The sequence below is a fragment of the Capricornis sumatraensis genome, chromosome 1, assembly GCF_032405125.1.
Source record: "Capricornis sumatraensis isolate serow.1 chromosome 1, serow.2, whole genome shotgun sequence".
Taxonomy (NCBI): domain Eukaryota; kingdom Metazoa; phylum Chordata; class Mammalia; order Artiodactyla; family Bovidae; genus Capricornis; species Capricornis sumatraensis.
In genome coordinates, this window is record NC_091069.1 from 163,696,889 (window position 1) to 163,717,998 (window position 21,110).

At 38.4% G+C, this 21,110-nt stretch overlaps 1 protein-coding gene across 1 annotated transcript in view; it reads right to left on the minus strand.

The window, feature by feature from the left end:
- Positions 1-7,606: 7,606 nt before the first annotated feature.
- BTLA (B and T lymphocyte associated) overlaps positions 7,607-21,110 on the minus strand; it is a 33,013-nt gene continuing 19,509 nt past the window's right edge. Inside the window, exons 2-5 of the mRNA XM_068986776.1 lie at positions 19,943-20,266; positions 14,454-14,594; positions 12,908-12,954; positions 7,607-7,882 (exon numbers count right to left, since the gene is read on the minus strand). Coding sequence (XP_068842877.1) covers positions 7,607-7,882; positions 12,908-12,954; positions 14,454-14,594; positions 19,943-20,266 — 788 coding nt within the window. The remainder of the gene's footprint in view (positions 7,883-12,907; positions 12,955-14,453; positions 14,595-19,942; positions 20,267-21,110) is intronic.

Genomic DNA, 21,110 nt, shown 5'->3' on the forward strand with positions numbered 1-21,110 from the left:
ATACAAAAAAACTCAAATAGCCAAAGCAATCTTGAGTAAGAAGAATGGAACTGGAGGAATCAACCTGCCTGACTTCAGGCTCTACTACAAAGCCACAGTCATCAAGACAGTACGGTACTGGCACAAAGACAGAAATATAGATCAATGGAACAAAATAGAAAGCCCAGAGATAAATCCATGCACCTATGGACACCTTATCTTTGACAAAGGAGGCAAGAATATACAATGGATTAAAGACAATCTCTTTAACAAGTGGTGCTGCGACAACTGGTCAACCACTTTTAAAAAAATGAAACTAGAACACTTTCTAACACCATACACAAAAATAAACTCAAAATGGATTAAAGATCTAAACATAAGGCCAGAAACTATAAAACTTCTAGAGGAGAACATAGGCAAAACACTCTCCGACATACATCACAGCAGGATCCTCTATGACCCACCTCCCAGAGTAATGGAAATAAAAACAAAAATAAACAAATGGGACCTAATTAAACTTAAAACTTCTGCACAAAAGGAAAGTATAAGCAAAGTGAAAAGACAGCCTGCAGAATGGGAGAAAATAATAGCAAATGAAGCAACTGACAAACAACTAATCTCAAAAATATACAAGCAACTTATGCAGCTCAATTCCAGAAAAATAAACGACCCAATCAAAAAATGGGCCAAAGAACTAAACAGACATTTCTCCAAAGAAGACATACAGATGGCTAACAAACACATGAAAAGATGCTCAACATCACTCATTATTAGAGAAATGCAAATCAAAACCACAATGAGGTACCATCTCACGCCTATGGCTGCTATCCAAAAGTCTACAAGCAATAAATGTTGGAGAAGCTGTGGAGTAAAGGGAACCCGCTTACACTGTTGGTGGGAATGCAAACTAGTATAGCCACTATGGAGAAGTGTGGAGATTCCTTAAAAAATTGGAAATAGAACTGCCTTTCTGCTGCTGCTAAGTCACTTCAGTCGTGTCCGACTCTGTGCAACCCCATAAACAGCAGTCCACCAGGCTCCCCGTCCCTGGGATTCTCCAGGCAAGAACACTGGAGTGGGTTGCCATTTCCTTCTCCAATGCATGAAAGTGGAAAGTGAAAGTGAAGTCTTATGACCCAGCAATCCCACTGCTGAGCATACACACCGAGGAAACCGGAATTGAAAGAAACAGGTGTACCCCAATGTTCATCACAGCACGGTTTATAATAGCCAGGACATGGGAGCAACCTAGATGTCCATCAGCAGATGAATGGATACGAAAGCTGTGAGTACATATACACAATAGATTATCACTCAGCCATTAAAAAAGAATACATTTGAGTCAGTTCTAATGAGGTGGATGAAACTGGAGCCGAATATACAGAGTGAAGTAAGCCAGAAAGAAAAACACCAATACAGTATACTAATGCGTATATATGGAATTTAGAAAGATGGAAACAATAACCCTGTATGTGAGACAGTAAAAGAGACACAGATGTATAGAACAGTCTTTTGGACTCTGTGGGAGAGGGTGAGGGTGGGATGATTTGGGAGAATGGCGTTGAAACATGTATAATATCATATATGAAATGAATCACCAGTCCAGGTTTGATGCATGATACTGGATGCTTGGGGCCGGTGCACTGGGACGACTCAGAGGGATGGTACGGGGAGGGAGGAAGGAGGGGGGTTCAGGATGGGGAACACGTGTATACTTGTGGTGGATTCATGTTGATGAATACAATACAATATTGTAAAGTAATTAACCTCCAATTAAAATAAATAAATTTATATTAAAAAAGAGAGAGAGAGAGAGAGATGGAAATACCTAGTCACCTGACCTGCTTTTTGAGAAATTTGTATGCAGGTCAGGGAGCAATAGTTAGAACTAAACTTGGAACAATGGACGGTTCCAAATCAGGAAAGGAGTACTTCAAGGCTGTATATTGTCACCTTGCTTATTTAACTTTATGCAGAGTACATCATGAGAAACTCTGGGCTGGATGACACACAAACTGAAATCAAGTTTCTCGGGAGAAATATCAGTAACCTCAGATATGCAGATCATACCACCCTTATGGCAGAAAGTGAAGAACTAAAGAGCCTCTTGATGAAAGTGAAAGAAGAGAGTGAAAAAGTTGGCTTAAAACTCAACATTCAGAAAACTAAGATCATGGCATCTGGTCCCATCATTTCATGGCAAAGAGATGGGGAAACAGTGGAAACAGTGACAGACTTTATTTTGGGGGGCTCCAAAATCACTGCAGATGGTGACTGCAGCCATGAAATTAAAAGATCCTTACTCCTTGAAAGGAAAGTTATGACCAACCTAGACAGCATATTAAAAAGCAGAGACATTACTGTGACAACAAAGTCCATCTAGTGAAAGCTAAGGTTTTTCCATTAGTCTTGTATGGATGTGAGAACTGGACTATAAAGACAGCTGAGTGCTAAAGAATTGATGCTTTTGAACTGTGGTGTTGGAGGAGACTATTGAGAGTCCCTTGGACTGCAAGGAGATCCAACCAGTCCATCCTAAAGGAAATCAGTCCTGAATATTCATTAGAAGGACTGATGCTGATTCCAATGTTTTGGCCACCTGATGCAAAGAACTAACTCATATGAAAAGACCCTGATGCTGGGAAAGGTTGAAGGCAGGAGAAGTGGATGACAGAGGATGAGATGGTTGGATGGCATTACTGACTCAATGGACATGAGTTTGAGTTATCTCTGGGAGTTGGTGATGGACAGGGAAGCCTGGCATGCTGCAGTCCATGGAGTCTGAAAGAGTCAGACATGACTGAGCAACTGAACTGACTGATACTTCACTATACATTTGTCAGACATGAAGAGTTACAACACCAAGAAACACTAATGTAAACTATGGAATTTGATTGATGTATCAGGATTGGTTCATTGATTATAATAAATGCACTGCTCTAGACCAGGATGTTGATGATGTAAGAGGCTGTGCCTGTTTGAGGGCAGGGGACATCTGGGAACTTTCTGTACTCTCCACTCAACTTCCCTGACCCTAAAATTGCTCTTTAAAGAAGGGTATATATATGTGCGTGCGTGCGTGCGTGCGTGCGTGTGTGTGTGTGTTTGTAAGTATAATCAGGCCAGATAATCCATTCTGGGGCCTAGAAAGTTTCAATTAGTGGGCAAAGCTGTCAAATTAACCACATAAAACAAATTAGCCTATCCACTGGGAAACCTACATTAAAATTACCTGGGGTGTCCTTTAACGGTGAAGATTATGGAGTCATATCCTAGATTTCCTGAATCAGAATTTCTTAGTGCTGGGAGCTGGTAATCTGCAGTTTTGAAAGTTTTTCAAGTTGTTTTATATTCCATAAGGTTGGAGAATCATTCTCTTTCATTTCCACACTTCTTTTGTATATAAAGCAATACCAAATTGATTCCAAATGTTTTTAATAACTTTATCTTCTTATTGGGAATAATCAGCAAGTTTAATATTCATTAAATTACTACATTTTTTATATTTTATTAACGATATAAACCATGTAGATGATACTGAAATAGATTTATTGGGGACATATATAACTCTGACAAATTTTATTAAGAAGGAATAAAAAATGTAAATAATTTGTGGTTTGGGTAGCATGGTACAAATATAAGTATAAATCCTTTAAAGTGACAATCATCATTAATGCTATCTTTACCGTAAGATATGCTAAGAATGTCTCAATAATAGAAATATTTTGTTGTTTAAATTCAAGGAAATCATGAAGAAACCGTTCAGCTTTGTGTGTTTATCAGATAAGGAGAGCTAAATATATCCTCCCCATACTTCCTGTTTTTATTTCTAAAAGCATAGCAGCTATTCTAGTATATCTTTTGCAGTTAGTTGCCCATAAGTGTGTCTTGGCTGAAAGAGCCTCCCTGTAACTGGTTGTTCAAAATTCTAGGAGAGGTGCTATCATACTGGCTAGATGACAGTGACTCTAACACAACTTCCACAACCCCAATCCTATGCAGCAAAATCTGAATGCCAGTGTTACATAAGGAAAACTCTGCTACCAAATCTCAGTTGTGTCTTTCTGGAACAAAAACTTTTATGGAATGTCATACTCCCATCCCCACATCTTGTGGAATCCTTCCCCAAAGCCACAAGGCCTTCACCAAGGCCACAGAGGCTGAGCCATATCCAAAGTCATTTCTGGAACTGACTGAGCCCCTTTGGAACCATGGCCAAAGCTGTGCAGAACATCACCAGCAAGCTTCCTGACCCATATTAGGCAAAAATGCTCACTCTGGTACTCATCTTATAACACCCTAATCAATCACCCAACCTTCTGGAGGAATTTTCTTTATCTTGAGGCTATAAAAATTGGCTCCTAACCCACTAAAAGAATCAACTCTCACTAGCCTGTCAGGAGGTCAGCCCTCTGTGCTTGCAGCGTCCACATCCTCTCTGCCCTTTATTCTTAATAAACCTACTCCTTTCTGTGATACTACGTGTCTGGAAATTCTTTTGCCATCAACATATTAACTGCCATGACATAATACATTGTTTTCGTATATTTTCTTTAATGACCCATTTACTCTAATAGTTTGAGTTTCTTTAGTAAGCTGAAATGGAATGTCAGTTTTTTCCGTTTTTTTTTTTTTAACCATTTCTCTAAGTCATCTACCCTCCCTTCTATACAATAACATACACATACTTTCTCACATCCCACATTCACTTTTGCAGTAGTTTATGTATTTGCTGAAATAGATCCTAACCTTTGTTATCCACTTTGTATGAGGTCTATTGCATTATTCTCAGAAGCATCTGACCATCCTAAGAGCCTCAGGCTGTTGAATGTTACAAGCTATTTTTGAAATAATTAGACCATGTACACTGGAAATTCAGAAATTCATCTCTTCTTGCTTTACTTTTAAGTGGCTGCAACCTCATTATTTTAAAGTAAATGGCTATCAAATTGCACTACTTTACCATGTATGATCTGCTCCTAATCTTTGGTAAGAAGAACAGCAAGATACAGATAGAGTAAATTTTAGTATGTTGACCCATGCTGGCCAATTAAATATTATGGACTTTTCTCCATTCCATTAATTGTGCTTTTAATTTAGTATCAGGTAAACAATGAAGCAGTTTAAGCCATTAATCTGCACTTACTTGATTATACCTGTTGACAATGATTTTTACGTTTATTCAGACTCCCACTAGTATATTACTGTGTGTGCATGTGCATTCAGTCATGTCCAACTCTTTGAAACCCCATGGACTTTAGTCCACCAGACTCCTGTGTCCATGGAATTTTCCAGGCAGGAATACCAGAATGGGTTGCCATTTTCTACTCCAGGGGATCTTCTTGTCCCAGTGATTGAACCCAGGTCTCCTGCATTACAGGCAGATTCTTTACCAACTGAGTCACCAGGGAATCCTATGCTGCTGCTGCTGCTGCTAAGTCATTTCAGCCATATCCAACTCTGTGCGACCCCATAGATGGGAGCCCACCAGGCTCCCCCATCCCTGGGATTCTCAAGGCAAGAACACTGGAGTGGGTTGCCATTTCCTTCTCCAAGTGTGAAATCCATAGGTTGGTACAAAAGAAATGGCAGCTTTGCACTGTTGAACTTTGGCCTTTGATATTGGAACATATTCTTAAATAAATATGGCTATGTTATACATCATTTTAATGTGCATTTCTTTGTTTATGTTTTTCTGCTACAGATTTATTACTTGCTATTTATTTTATATTTATGTTAGACTATAAAAATGATGCTATACAAAAAGCAAATTCATGAGATCTTTTTATTCGAGTTCAAATAGGATGTAAAGCAGCAGAGACAACTCACAATATCAACAATGCATTTGGCCCAGGAACTGGTAGCAAATGTACAGTGCAGTGGTGATTCAAGAAGTTTTGCAAAGGAGACGAGAGCCTTGAAGATGAGTATAGCGGCTGGCCATTGGAAGTTGACAACGACCAACTGAGAGCAAGCATTGAAGCTGATACTCTTACAGCTACAGGAGAAGTTGCCAAAGAACTCAATGTTGACCATTCTATGGTCACTTGGCATTTGAAGTAAATTGGAAAGGTGACAATACTCTATAAGTCAGTGCCTCGTAAGCAGGCTGCAAATCAAAAAAAAAAAAATCATTATTTTGAAGAGTCGTCTTCTCTTACTCTATGCAACAATAACAAAATGTTAACGATTGAGAACTGTCTCAATCAGATTGTGATGTGTGACAAAAACTGGATTTTATATGACAGCCAGCAATGACCTGCTCAGTGGTTGGATGAAGAAGCTCTAAAGCACTTCCCAAAGCTAAACTTGCACCAAAAAAAAAGTCATGGTCACTGTTTGGTAGTCTGCTGCTGGTCTGATCCACTACAGATTTCTGAGTCCTGGCAAAACCATTATATCTGAGAAGTATGTTCAGCAAATCAATGAAATGCACAGAAAACTGCAACTCCTGTAGCCAGCACTGGTCAACAGAAAGGACCCAATTCTTCTCAATGACAATGCCTAAGCGCATGTCACACAACCAGCATTTCAAAAGTTGAATGCATTGGGCTATGAAATTTCACTTCATCTGCCATATTCACCTGAACCTCTCGCCAACTGACTACCACTTCTTCAAGCATCTGGACAATATTTTGCAGGGAAAATGCTTCCACAACCAGCAGTAGGCAGAAAATCCTTTCCAAGAGTTGTCAAATCCTGAAGTATGAATTTTGTGCTACAGGAATAAACAAACTTATTTCTTGTTGGCAAAGACGTGTTGATTGTAATGGCTCCTATTCTGATTAATAAAGATGTCTTTGAACCTAGTTATAATGATTCAAAATTCACAGTTCAAAACTGCAATTACTTTTGTCCCAATGTAATAACTCAGTAGCATTATGTCACATTCATATATATTAGTCTATGTTACCCACTCACAGTCACTTTATAAATGCATCATATATTAATTGCTATATTTACTACCTCTATTTGCTTAGTAATCTAACAGGATCGATATAAGCATTTGCTTGTCAGGCATGGGGAACATCTACCCTGTATCCAGTTGGTATATTCCACATCTTTATTGCATCATTTATTCTTTCCATTCTTTTCTTATATCATCAAGTTTAAAATTATTTCTCCTTTACATTTAAGAAATTCCAATATTAGATTGATAAAGAAAATTTTCTTATTATGAAAGACTGGAAACAGACACACAATCATCACCATATTTATGTTTAGTTATCTGAATTGGGACTTCTTTTTCAAGAGTATATAGTGAAATGATCTAGAGAATCTAAACCTTTCTGTCCTACATTCTCTGTAGTCCCAAAGAAAAGACTGAGTTTGTGTATCAGGTTAAATGTAGCTGGGTCTAAAAATGATGTCTAAAAATGACATCATTTGGCTTTGGAGAAAAGATTTTACTGCCCAAGGCTATAAACGTAAAAAGCTCCCAAAAAAGTTTCTGGGAGAAATTTTAGTCATTTGTCCTGTGGATGCTTACGACCCAAGCACCAAGGTGAACCTCCTGAAAGTGAAACTTCTCAAGCCAAGGGCCATTGTTTGACTTTCTGTTGGTCTTCAGTAGTAGTGCTGACTGACCCATCAGTTGCTGATCACTGGTGGGAGATCAGGACCAGATTTAACTCCTCACACATATGGTTGCATACTCCGTAGGTGCTTCTTGCACATTTGTTGCCTGTCTTGGGTTCATTCCAATGACTGAATGCTTCAGGGAAGCATAAACAATGCCCTGTTTGTTTTCTTCCAGACTTCGGTTAAAATAAACCCCAGACTCTCTCCGGACCCTAAACCAGGGGTCGTTATCATAAATTCCAGTTTCCAAATGCAATGTTTGGGAACTTTCCATGATGTTGACTTCAGTCGGCTCACTCCTAAAGAACTGGGGGACATCAACCTAAAAGAGAGAGAGAGAAAAAAAGATTTCTCTAATTACAACTTAAGGATGTGATAGTGCGTATCCACTAGGAAACTATGAGTGTAGGCTAAATTGAGTGTTTATACATGGAGAGAAATAATCTGTTCTTCATTGCAGGTGTTGACATCACTCCTTAAAGCAGATTCTCACTTATTAAAGGGTGAAAGGCTTAAAGACCACTATGTTCTTCTGAAAGAGTTATTTTGTGCTTAAAAATATTACTTATTTTTAATTGGAGGATAATTGCTTTACAATACTGTGAAGTTTTCTGCCATACATCAACATGAGTCAGCTATAAGTAAACATATGTCCCAATCCTCTTGAACCTCCCTCCCATCTTCCACCCCATCCCAGCCTTCTAGGTTGTCACATAGAACTGGGTTTCAGCTCCCTTTTATTTACCGTAATTTTTGAGTTCACAGAACCCTTTTTGGCCCCTCTTTGAAATGGAAACCACACATCAGATTAATAAGAAAAGCATAAAATATCCCTTCAGAACATTAGGAGATGTGTAATATAATGTATAGCATTAACACAGTTTAGGATAAAACAAGTAAAGATAAAGCAGAACAGTTACTCTCTAAGGGACAAAAAGAATAAATACTATGAAGAATAAATATTAACCAAGATATATTATTATGACTTGAAACCTGGGACTGGAAGTTGCTGTCAGTTTGATGTGGGTGGACAAAGCTTAGAAAAAGTTGTAAAAATATTCCAGTTGTTATTTCCACCACAAGGATATTCTTACACTTCCAAATTGAGTCAAATATCTTAAGGTTTTCAAGAAAGATGTGAACTTATGTAAACTAAAAGTACTGGAACCTGATTTTTTAAAAAACTTTTTTCAGTTATTTGTTAGCTATTTCTACCTATACAAGGGACCCAGCTGGTAAAAAATGAAGATACCGTGTTAATGCTAAGACTTGTTATTTCAATTTTCTAAATCCCAGTGTTACCAGTCAATTTATGTTCTTGAGGTTTGGCCTAATTTCTTTGAGGTATCAGGCCCATTACCTGATATGCCTAACCTGATAACCTATATGCCTTACCTGCTCTTTTGTCATCCACTTTGTGATGTATACAGAGTTCTATACTGGTGGCTCAGTGGTAAAGAAACTGCCTGCAATGCAGGGGAGCCTGGTTTGATCCCTGGAGAAGGGAATGGCAGCCCACTCCAGTATTCTTGCCTGGAGAATTCCATGGACAGAAGAGCTTGGCTGGCTATAGTCCAAGGGATCTCAAAGAGTCAGTTTTGACCAAGTAACTAACACACACCCCCACACACACACCATGCAAACATGTCTAACTCGGTTCTGACAAATGAAGTGTTAAATGCTGAGTATACTGCCTCCCTCCGATGGCTTAGCTGCCTAGGAAATTACACCGAGGCTGAATGATTGAAAGAAGCAAGATTCATTTAAGCTTCTTTGTCTCTTGACTCAGATGGAAAGTGTCTCAAAGAAGCCTTACTAAAGTTTCTGGAGGAGCTCTGGAGAAGAAGACTGTCATGTGACCTAATAACTGAAAGTTTGTTGCTGAACCATGAAAGACACCAGGATTCTTGGCCTCTGGAGGAGAAGAATTCAGTCCAGGGCCAAAGACGAGGCTTGATGGCTCAGAGCTTTTCTGTAATAAAGTTTTATTAAAGTATAAAAGGGATAGAGAGAGCTTCTGACGTAGACATCAGAAGGGGGCAGAAAGAATACCCGCCTGCTAGTCTGTAGCTGTATGTTATACAGTTACTATCAGTCTGTTAATGAAAGAAAGGAATGTCTCAAAACTCAGAGAATGGCACTAGGCTCCTCACCCACAAGATGCATTTTGAGATAATCTTGGCACCAGGGGAGTCATCCTGGGCCATATTATGATTGATTTGAATCTTGAAGAAAAGCAGATTACCATACAAATGGTTTTGTTTACATGGATTAAGAGAACATGTATGAGTATAACATACTGGTTTGTAAAGTCAGTTCTGAGCCTTTAGGAGAACTGACTTGAAGACAGAGTCTGGGGTAGATGCATAGCATATAACATAGCTTAAGACAAATATTTCCATGAGAAAAATGTATTGGTTAGCTCAAAATTTGAGAAAAGTTAAGTTCAAGTGGAACCAGGTGTCATTATGGCAACACAGTATTTTAAGAAAAACCTCTTTTTAAATTTGTATAGAGAAGGGGGAAAAGTATATCACTAGTTTGTTTCCTTCTGCCACTTAAGAGAGAGATAAAAAAATGTCTGATGCTTGCAGCCTATTTCCTCCGTTTGGAGACCCGTGGCCTTCCTGCCTGTTCAGTTCAGTCACTCAGTCATGTCCGACTCTTTGCGACCCCATGAATCACAGCACGCCAGGCCTCCCTGTCCATCACCATCTCCCGGAGTTCACTCAAACTCACATCCATCGAGTCTGTGATGCCATCCAGCCATCTCATCCTCTGTCATCCCCTTCTCCTCCTGCCCCCAATCCCTCCCAGCATCAGAGTCTTTTCCAATGAGTCAACTCTTCGCATGAAGTGGCCAAAGTACTGGAGTTTCAGCTTTAGCATCAGTCCTTCCAAAGAACACTCAGGACTGATCTCTTTTAGTGGTTGGATCTCCTTTGGACTGGTTGGATCTTCTTGCAGTCCAACAGACTCTCAAGAGTCTTCTCCAACACCTGCCTGTTCAGTTCAGTTCAATTCAGTCGCTCAGTCGTGTCTGACTCTTTGCGACCCCATGAATCGCAGCACTCCAGGCCTCTCTGTTCATCACCAACTCCCGGAGTTCTTACCCTCTCATAACTAGCCATAAATCTTTAACATATCAACAAGGTCTCTGTTGTATTTTTCAATCTATGTAGTTTGTCAACTCAATTACCTGCCTCCCATCCCAAAAGATGGCTAGTTTCCATGGAAAACTTTTTTAGAGTAATTATGTAAAAGAAAACATGGTGGCTGAACCTATTCTCTGGCACCTGATCAAAGTGGGTGGGTGCCACAAGGCTGGTGCACCATGGTGTGGTGGGTAGAGATGGCAAAACAGAAGCAGCTGTCTTATTCTATATTTGTATAGCACTCCACATTCTGTAAAGCACTTCAGAAAATACGTAATTCATTTATTTTTACTAAACAAGTACTTTCATATCCTCTAAGGACATCCTGGAATAGGATTAAAATTTTCACTTTTAAAGGTATGTTTTATATTATCCTTTCTCTACTTTGGATTTCTATTCCACTGGTTCACATATAATTCCCTCTTAACAAAATTGAAGTCTCAAAGATCTAATACAGTATCTCTTTGATTATTTTCTGAAATGCTTGATAACTCAAATGGGGCAAAACTCTGAATTCCTATGAAATACATGAAGATCATAAAACAAAATTCCCTGATAATTGTACACATAGAAAAACCCCCTCTTGAGTTCAACTGAAAATCATAAATAATTCATCCAGTTTACACAGAAAGAAATGTAACTATATTCTGGCCAACCTGGGCTTTACATGTCCAGTAAATTATTTAGATTTTTTTTTTTACCTTGCCAAAGCATGATTGATATTAGTACCCTGACCAGGGATAAAACCCAAGGCCCCTGCAATGGAAGTTCGGAATCTTAACCACTGGACTGGTTAAGGAACCAGGGAAGCCCCTAGATCATTGTTTTAAATGCTGTCATAGCTTTTAGGGCTCATTGTAACAGAGTGTAGTTTGTTGTTGTTCACTGTAGAAAGAAAGGAAATCACATTTAAGAAAATTTCCCTATGTGAAGAAACAAAACATTAGCACCCAACACAATAATACTAAAAATTTCATACAAGTTTCTTAATTTGAATTTATTTACTTTTATTTAATGTTAAGCTACCTGGTGGGGAATGCTGAGTACCATTTAATATTATATGTAGAACTATTGGTTATATCTGCCTCTGGCATTTCTGGAAATTTTAAGACGTTAAATACACCTTTATTAATACTCCTAATGGAAACACCCACACACACACAAATTCTTTTCGTGGTACCTTGTTTATGACTATCTGTTTTTAATCAGAGCTACATAAAATATTTTTCTTGAAATATGTTGCTTCATTTTGCATTCTATTTTGAGTTCCAGTATTTACAGAACATTGAAGCCAAAGGAAAGGTCTAAACTGATATTCCAAGAACTTGTGGGGAAACTGCTCTGCTTCTGAAGAACCTTTTGCTTTGTCTACCAGGTCTCCTCCTTAATGAACACACACACATTATGAGTGATTTTGCATAGTAACTAGACCTGTTGTCATGCTTCTTTATCTGCTGGTATGACTCATTAAGAAATCATACTTGATTTTATGAGGTTATTTATGATTCATTCTTTTATTTACTCCCACCTGCAGGAGATAGTGAAGAGCAGGGAAGCCTGGCCTGCTGTAGATCATGGGGCTACAGAGAGACGGACACGACTTAGTAACTGAACAACAACCCTTCTGGAAACACTTAAGGCACTTTTGTGAGAATAAATCAATAGACTGAAGTCACATAACAGGTTGAGAACAGAGTCAATGTTGTATAGTTCAGACTCTGACTTTTCTGCTTAGATTCTACACTGCCTTCTATGCCTAATAAGACTCACTTATGAGATTTGCTAATCTCAAGGAAGAGCTTCCCAGGTGGCTCAGTGGTAAAGAATTTGCCTGCCAATGCAGGAGACACAGGTTCAATCCCTTGGTCTGGAAGATCCCTTGGAGAAGGAAATAACAACCCACTGCAGTATTCTTGCCTAGGAAATCCTATGGAGAAAGGAGCCTGGTGGGCTATAGTCCATGGGGTTGCAAAAGAGTTGGACATGACTTAGCAACTAAACAACAATCTGGAAGAATCTTTGCTACCGACTAAAGTAAATGTAAAATAAACACATTTTAAAAGTAAGTAAATGCATATAGCATTTAGAATAGTGCTTGGCACATGGTGTTACATAGACTCAATTAAATTTTTTAAAATATATAAATATTAGCATGGTATAACACAGGTTGTGTTATATACCATTAAACATACCAGGTTAGTATCCCTTCCTGTTGAATTAGAAAGCTTCTTTTGTCTCCCTGCAATTCAAAAGGAAAAATAAAATAAAAAACCAAAAGAGGTAAAGAACAGCACAAAATAAAATTCTTCCTCAATTCCTTGTAAGTTAGGGTCATTTAAGAATATGGATTCTAGAATCAGATTGCTAGGTTGAAATTCAGTCCCAGAAGTGGGGATGCCTCCCCACGCACTCTCACCCACGTGCACACCATCTACAGCATTATTATTAGTTTGGGCTTCTTTATTTGCTATGTCCATCATGACACACAAACCTCTGTTTGTGAGAATTCGTGCTGTCCATTTTGTTCTTTGGTTCTTCACTTCCCATTCCAGAAGAGCCTATGGCATAGCCAAGAGGAGGGCACAGGACCTAGCCCAGCACCTTAAAAACCTGGGGATCTTTTTTCTGGGGACATTCTGTATGTAATGCCACACTCCCAGCTGTCCTGTCACCTAGACAGCTGGGATCTCCTCTGGCCTAGTTCACTTTGAATGTGGTAAATCAAAAGATTTATCCTTGCTTTTTTTCCTGAACCTCCAGCTACCTCAAGAAAGGTGGTGGAAACTGGAGGCGGGGGGCAGCATTGAAAGAGCCTTGGTGTTGCAGAAGTGGAGTTGGAGTCACAGAGGAGTCTCTCAGCATCCTGAGAAGGTTCCAGGCTCCAGAATTCCTCACCACAAAACACCAAGAGCACTTTTGCTCAGACAAAGCTTTCTCTTGTGGCAGCAATAAGGATTGCTCTGTCCAGCTTAGTTTCTATAGCTACACTGTGGCTGCTGCTGTGGAAAAAGGAATTAGACAAGATGACTGAGGGGGAAAAAGGAAAGAGAGAGAGGAGTGACCTGGTTTCGACCCCAGCTAGACCAGAATTCGTCATGCCCCTCTCTCTTACGTGTTTAAGTGCTTGCTAACGACCTTAAGTGAATTCTTACAGAAATAGAAAGTAATTGTTTTCAAAATACCACCTCTCTGATCATAGTCAACCACGTTTTTCAAATGCATTATTGTTGGGTAGGGATTCAGTTCAAGCATCTGTTTATGATCGCGACAGTCAGCACAGACGTAAGAATTTCCTTTGGGGACATTGGGTTTTCATTTAGACTGGGGTGTGGATGACTGGCATAATGTGAAATGACTGTGGAAAACAGGACCAGACAAACTAACTCAATGCACATATGTTGATCTATGAAATTATTTCAACCTCCTTTTCAACACCCTGAATGTTAGAAGAATTCCTCCTATGATGGACCCAAGTAGAATGAATAAGTCCCAGCAATATTACCTCCTCACCACAAGCCTTTGTTGTGGTGAGCATGCCTGTTTAAGACTAGAGGAGATCTGAATTTATCCATTTGCCTTTCCAGTGGAAAGATGAGTTATTCCCCATGACATCACTGTCCATGGTTTATAGTAGAATATTGTGGGAAAACCCACCGGAAACTAACTAAAAATCTATCAGCCACTGTAAATGAACCTCAAATGTGTGGCACAGAGCAGCAGAGAGAAGACGGAACTCACCTCGGTGCCTTCTAAGGCAGCAGAATAGGTAGAAACAGGTAATAAGCAGAGGTAAAGCCCCCAAAGGAAGCAAACTATAAAGGATCCATTGTCGGTCTACCATCTCTTCCTTGGAGAGCGGTCTTGAGGCATTCTTTGTATCTGAAATGTTCATTAATACTCAAGACGGTTAGAAAATATGAGACAAATGAAGTAACACCCTCTAAACTGTCAGAACTTGAATGGAGTTCTAGCTGATGCCTCTATTTCTCTTTTAAGAGGTTTCTCCCAAGAACCCCAGGACTTAGTCCTCTCCCCAACCTCTTGCTTTAATGCTGAGTGTATGTGAGTGGCTATAATTTATCTTTCAATTCTGCTAGGGCTAATCGCCTGTAAAACACTATCCATAACAGCTCTCAGAAAGTATTTCACCATGCCCTTTCATTTACAATGTCTTATTCAATTTTCAAAATGATCACTTAAGAAAAGTAAACAGAAAACAACAAACAGAGGAGAAGAAAAGTAAGGAGTATATATATATATTTAATCCAGTCACTTGTTCTGAGAAGAGTAATTGTCCCAAGACTTGCCAGAAATCCAACAGCTAGTAAATGGCAGTTACCGGGACTCAACCCAACATATTTTTGAAACAAAATTGAAGTTCCTTTAATGCTTTGTGTTGTCTCATTAACCCTGATATTTCCAAATACTTTTATTAACTTCAAATATCTTTGGTATCTCCAGATATGCTTCTATGGGCATACAACTGGTTCCCATTATTATTGATCAGTGTTAATGTGCGTTATGGAGAAGGAAATGGCAACCCACTCCAGTACTCTTGCCTGGAGAATCCCATGGGCAGAGGAGCCTGGTGGGCTACAATCCATGGGGTTGCAAAGAGTTGGACACAACTGAGCGACTAACACACACAGACACACACAATGTGCATTAAGGCCCTGTTTTTCCATGATAGGTTGTAACTTACTAGTGGGTCGTGCAACAACTTAACAGATAACAAATGAAGCCAAAAAATGAAAGATAACAAAATAGAAAATATCAGAATTCATCATAAATCTTTTAACTTTGTACTTGTGCTCAATTTTGTTTGTTCAGGAAGGCTTTATTTTTAGATATATTAACCTAGCTATACATTCCTTCCTCATATGCTTGGTTTTGGGGTAGATGTGGTCAGGAGCTACTGGATCTGGGCATGAAGTAGTTTGGTAATTGAGTGGTAACAAATACTGTATTGTTCATGTGGCAGCTGCTATTTAGTTTGGGCGAGCAGCCAGCTTATTACAAACAGTGACAAATTTAGCTGTCTGGGGGAGGGGAATGGATAGGAGCACAGCACTGTTTCCCACAACAGATAACTTAGTACAAACAAATCCACTCAATGAAGAAGATGGAACCTGTATTACTTTCCAACCACATAACAATCTATTTCCTTGATTTTATTTGGCAAGTTTGATACTTACTTATAAGAGGATGCTCTGAATTATTTTGAGTCCGTTCTGAAACAGAAAAACAAGATAAAGAATTGAAATTGGTTGTGAAAACAACGAAGGTTCTACTCAGTTTTGTCCAAAATCAGAGCTAGTCTCTGAGAAGACATTTGTATTTACATACTAACAAAGAATTCAATAATTCAGCTGAAAGGCAGTTTGGAAAATGTGTAGATCATCACTTCAAGTTCATGGACAAAAGTCCCTGGGTTTATTTTGAGTCTTAAAGAAAGACTATAAAACACTGCTACACTTAAAACGGAAAACCAAAATGTGTATAGTACATGGAACTCTGCTCAATGTTATGTGGCAGCCTGGATGGGAGGGGAGTTTGAGGAAGAGTGGATACATGTATATGTATAGCTGAGTCCCTTTGCTGTTCACCTGAAACTATCACAATATTGTTAATCGGCTATACCCCAATACAAAATAAAACTTTTTTTTTTAAAGAGAGACTGTATAAATACAACCGAACTTTCTCTGTCCGCTTTGACTCCCTCTTTCCACCTCCGTAAGTATAAGGAACCCATTCAGCCTATAGGACTTCTTTTAGCACTTGGAATAACAAGATATACATTCAGCAGGTGCTCCAGGGGAGTACAGAATGAATGCTACGAGGAAAGAAGGCTTTTGATGATGTGGTGGGAACTAATTCTGAAGAAAAGATAGTGCTTCTCACCTTCTGCCCACTCCTGCACACCCACTCTCCTGCTAAAATCATCACCATCTGCCTTTGTGAAGCTCCTAATCAGGGAGTGGTTGACCAAAGGCAGACTGGAAAGAACAGAGTTGCAGGCCAGTGTATGTTTCAGAGACTGTTCTGTTGACTTTCCTCCCGAGACTTTGCAAACTGTTTTTCTTCCTTCTGGAAGATAATCGCTTTCCTGGATAACAATTGGATAAGCATCCAAACCCGGACTCTGTCACAATCCTGCTTTCACAAGGGCTAATCGACCCAGGGATCGAACTGGGTCTCCTGCATTTTAGGCAGACTCTACCGTCTGAGCCACCAGGCAACCCACTGATTTTTAACTTGAACATAAAAAGCAAAGCAGAGTCAGGCACAAAAACAGGAAAAGTTCCAATACTCCATAAGAAAGATACTTCAAGGGAAAAAAAATGAAAGATTTTATATCATAGCTCCAAAATTTATTTACCAAAAACATGGTCCTGAAATATAATTTCAGAGTATATTTTTCTCCTTACATCATGCTCAGTTCATTGAGTACTCCCTGATACAGAAAGAAAATAATTTTTCTTTGACACTCTTCTTGCTATGTTTGTTTTAATCACTTCACAAAAGGAAAATCCACACCCAATTCAAAGACAATTTCTAAATGAGTCATTTGACTATTGTAAAGGAAGCAAGGATGATCCAAAGAAATATGACATAGTTCCTGCTTGCCAGTGTATCATAACCCTTCATGGGATAAAAGACATTTCCCTACATATCTGTGGTACAAGGAAATCTGTGATAAATGAGAGGCAAAGACCTTAAATAACACAAAAATTACTAGGAAAGAGAAGTCACTTTCTCTAGGGTAAACATAGACAACGTCATATAGAATTAGAAAATGAGTTGGGCTTGACAGGAGGGGTAGAATTTTGATAGGTGGAGGCAGATTGGTGTCAGCCCAATAGTGTAAGCACTGAGAATGCTCTGCAGGGGACTCAACTAAAGAATGGCATAATGAAAGAAGCCTAAGTATGTCAGGAAGATTTTTGGCTGAAATGAACCAAAAGAGGGGATAATTAAAAGACAAGTAGTTCATACAACTAATTGGAATCTTTAGAAGGAAGATAGTGAAGATCTGAGCTGATTATGAAGCTCCAGGAGGGAACCAATTACAGAGTGGAAGGCTGTTGACAGACAAGAGTAGAAAGTCAAAGCAAAGTCTTGGAGAATTTCTACTGGGCTCAGGAGCACGAATCATCAATGTGATAAAAAGGGAATGATAAGAAGGTGAGAGAGTAGGAAATTAGAATAGAAATCTTGAGAAGGAACTCAAAATGCCCTTCATGTCTCCTACACTGCTCTTAGATGTCCCCTCTCACTTCTTCACCCTTCACACTCTTCTCCAGTCATCCCCTTGGGACATACAGTTTAGGAGGGAATGCTGCCTCCCTTCCCTCTGAAGTTAGGCCTCAAGGGAGACAGATTGTAGATCTTAATTTCAGCTCTGACTTAACCTCTATCCTTCTCAAACTATTCCCAAAAATTGAAGAGGAAGAAAAGCTTCTGGACTTATTTTACCAGGCCAGTAATATCCTGATAGAAAAATAAGAAAACTACAAGAAAAGAGTATTTTAGGGCAATATTCCTGATGGACATACATGTAAAAATCATAGTGAATGATCCTGAAGCAAAGAAAACAAAGATATCATAAAAAAAAGAGAAAACTACAGGCAAACATTAATGATAAACATAGATGGAAAAATCCTCACAAAAATAATAGCAAACAGAAACCAATAATACACTAAAAGGATCATATACCATGACCAAGTGGGATTTATCCCATGGATGCAAGGATGGTTCAATATCTGCAAATCAGTCACTATGATATACCAGATTAACAAACTGAAGAATAAAAAACATATGCTCATTTCAATAGGTACAGGAATAGCTTTTATAAAATTCAGTGTTCACTCATGATAAAAACTGTCTGCAAAGTGGATACAGAGGAGATACACCTCAACACAATAAAGGCTATATATGACAAGCCCACAGCTAACATTGTAATCAATTTGAGGAAAGCTAAAAACATTTCCTCTAAGATCAGAAGGAAGACAAGGATGCCGATTCTCATCACTTTTATCTAATGCACTACTGGAAGTCCTAACCATAGCAATCAGACAGGAACAGAAATAAAAGGAATTCAGATTGGAAAGGAAGAAGTAAAACTGTCACTGTCTGTGTTCATAACACAAATTTGTTGAATTCATTTATTGGATCTAGTATAATGGTTTGTGCAGATTTTTAAGGATTTTCTAATATTTAAAATCCTGTCATCTGTGAAAAGAGATAGTTTCACTTCTTCCTTTCCAAGTTATTAATAGATGTCTTTTATTTTTCTTACCTACTTGCTCTGGCTAGAACCTCCAGTTCAATACTGAATAGAAATGGCAAAAGTAGACATCTTTGTCTTGTTCCTGTTCTTGAGGGGAAAGCTTTCAATTTTTTATCATTGAGTATGATATTGGGCTCCTTTGTCATTGAGATTCTCCAGGCAAGAATATTGGAGTGGGTTGCCATTTCCTTCTCCAAGGGCACCTCCTGACCCAAGAATTGAACCCAGATCTCCCATATTGCAGGCAGATGCTTTACCAACTGAGTTATGTGGGAAGCCCAATGATATTAGTCGTGGAATTTTCATAGACCAACTATTTTTTACTGTCTTCTGCTTTTCTCTATTTGTTTCTCATGTTTTATTCAACATAGTTTGGCCCAACATGACCTGTCCTTCCTCTGTTGTTGAGCCTATTGAGGGCCTCTGAGGAGGGATTGGGTGGCAGTGAAACCCATGAGTATTCTCAAAACTCATCAAGGAGTCAGATTGTTTGTGTGCTGATTGCCCTCTGTGCAAGCTGTGAACTATTAACAAGGGTGTAATTGTCTGAGCAACACAAACATAAGGTCAAGGATTTATTATCAAAAAGTCAAGAACTGATAAATATAAGAAAAAAAATTTAAAGGGCAAAAAGTAAAAAGCTGTCTACTATTAAATTTGATATTCACCGCAATTTTTCTCATGATTCTGTGATAAAATTTTAGACTTACCAAATAAATGTTATGTCCCCTAGAGGCAAGACCAACAATTTTATTATATATTTTTCTCTACTCTTCACTGTCTCATTCCAAACACACAGACACGTATATGACCACACATCACAATTTATGATTTAACATGAGTTCAATGTCTAACATAATCACTTGAGAATCTGAGCCCTCTTTTTCTTAAAACATGACCAAAAAAAAATTAGATAGTCTTGATATCTAGAACTCACCTGTCACATTAATGGTAACTGAGTGGCTTTCAATGAATCCAGATGAAGAGTTCACAAAACAGCGGTATGAGCCACTGTCACTAGCAAGCACTTGATTAAAATGCAAAATAAAAACTGAAATAAGCTTCCTTTCTTCCCAACCCATAGACCCCTGAAGTCTGTCACCAAGATGTAAACAATTGTTTCCTTCAAGCTTGCACCAGGTCACAGCAGGTCTATTAGCACAATATTTCATAGGGCATTCCAGTTCAAATGGGTCCCCTGATGATACAACATACATGGAATATTTCTTAATGTAAAGTTGTATATCACATGACTTGTCTCCTGGAAGAAAAAAGCAAAATTAAAATCAATTCTGTTTTGGAAGGACTAAATATTTGCCACCTCAACAGTTTCAGTGAAAGATTTATTACGCATGATTTTACAATTTTCTCAGATAACATTTTACAGTATATTAACCCTTACTAGCAGAGTGTCTGCTGTGACACATAGTAGATACATAATAAATATTTGTTAAAAAAAATTAAACAATTTTCTCAATTGTTCAATGATTTCCTCAATTTCTAAAATGTTGACAGTTTATTATTATAAAATTATATTTCATTCTAATTAGGTTTATTTTATTATCATGTAGCTACTCCAATGTGAGAGTCACTCAGTAATGGAATTCTCCATGGAATTCTCTAGGCCAGAATACTGGAGTGGGTACCCTTTTTCTTCTCCAGGGGATCTTCCCAACCCAGGGATTGAACCCAGGTCTCCTGCATTGCAGGCAGATTCTTTACCAGCTGAGCCACAAGGGAAGCTATTTCAATAGTATCAAATAATAATAACTTCTTGTTACTTATATTCCAGAGGCTGTTTAAAACATACTACATATTTTAGTCATTTAATCCTCACAACAAAATAATATATTGTATTATTATGAATCTTGTTTTCTGCATAAGGAAACTGAGGTAATAAAGACCTTACCTAAAGTTATATTTTAATAATTAAAATAATCAAGATTTAAACTCATACTAGAATCCATTACTCTATAATTCATTATCCACTACTCTGCTGTTGTTTCTTGAGTAGTAATTACTAATTTTCTATTACTAGCTCAGGTATAGTTCAATAACTGGGAGAGAAGAAATTTTTGTAGACAAATATTTCCCTATGATAGTTG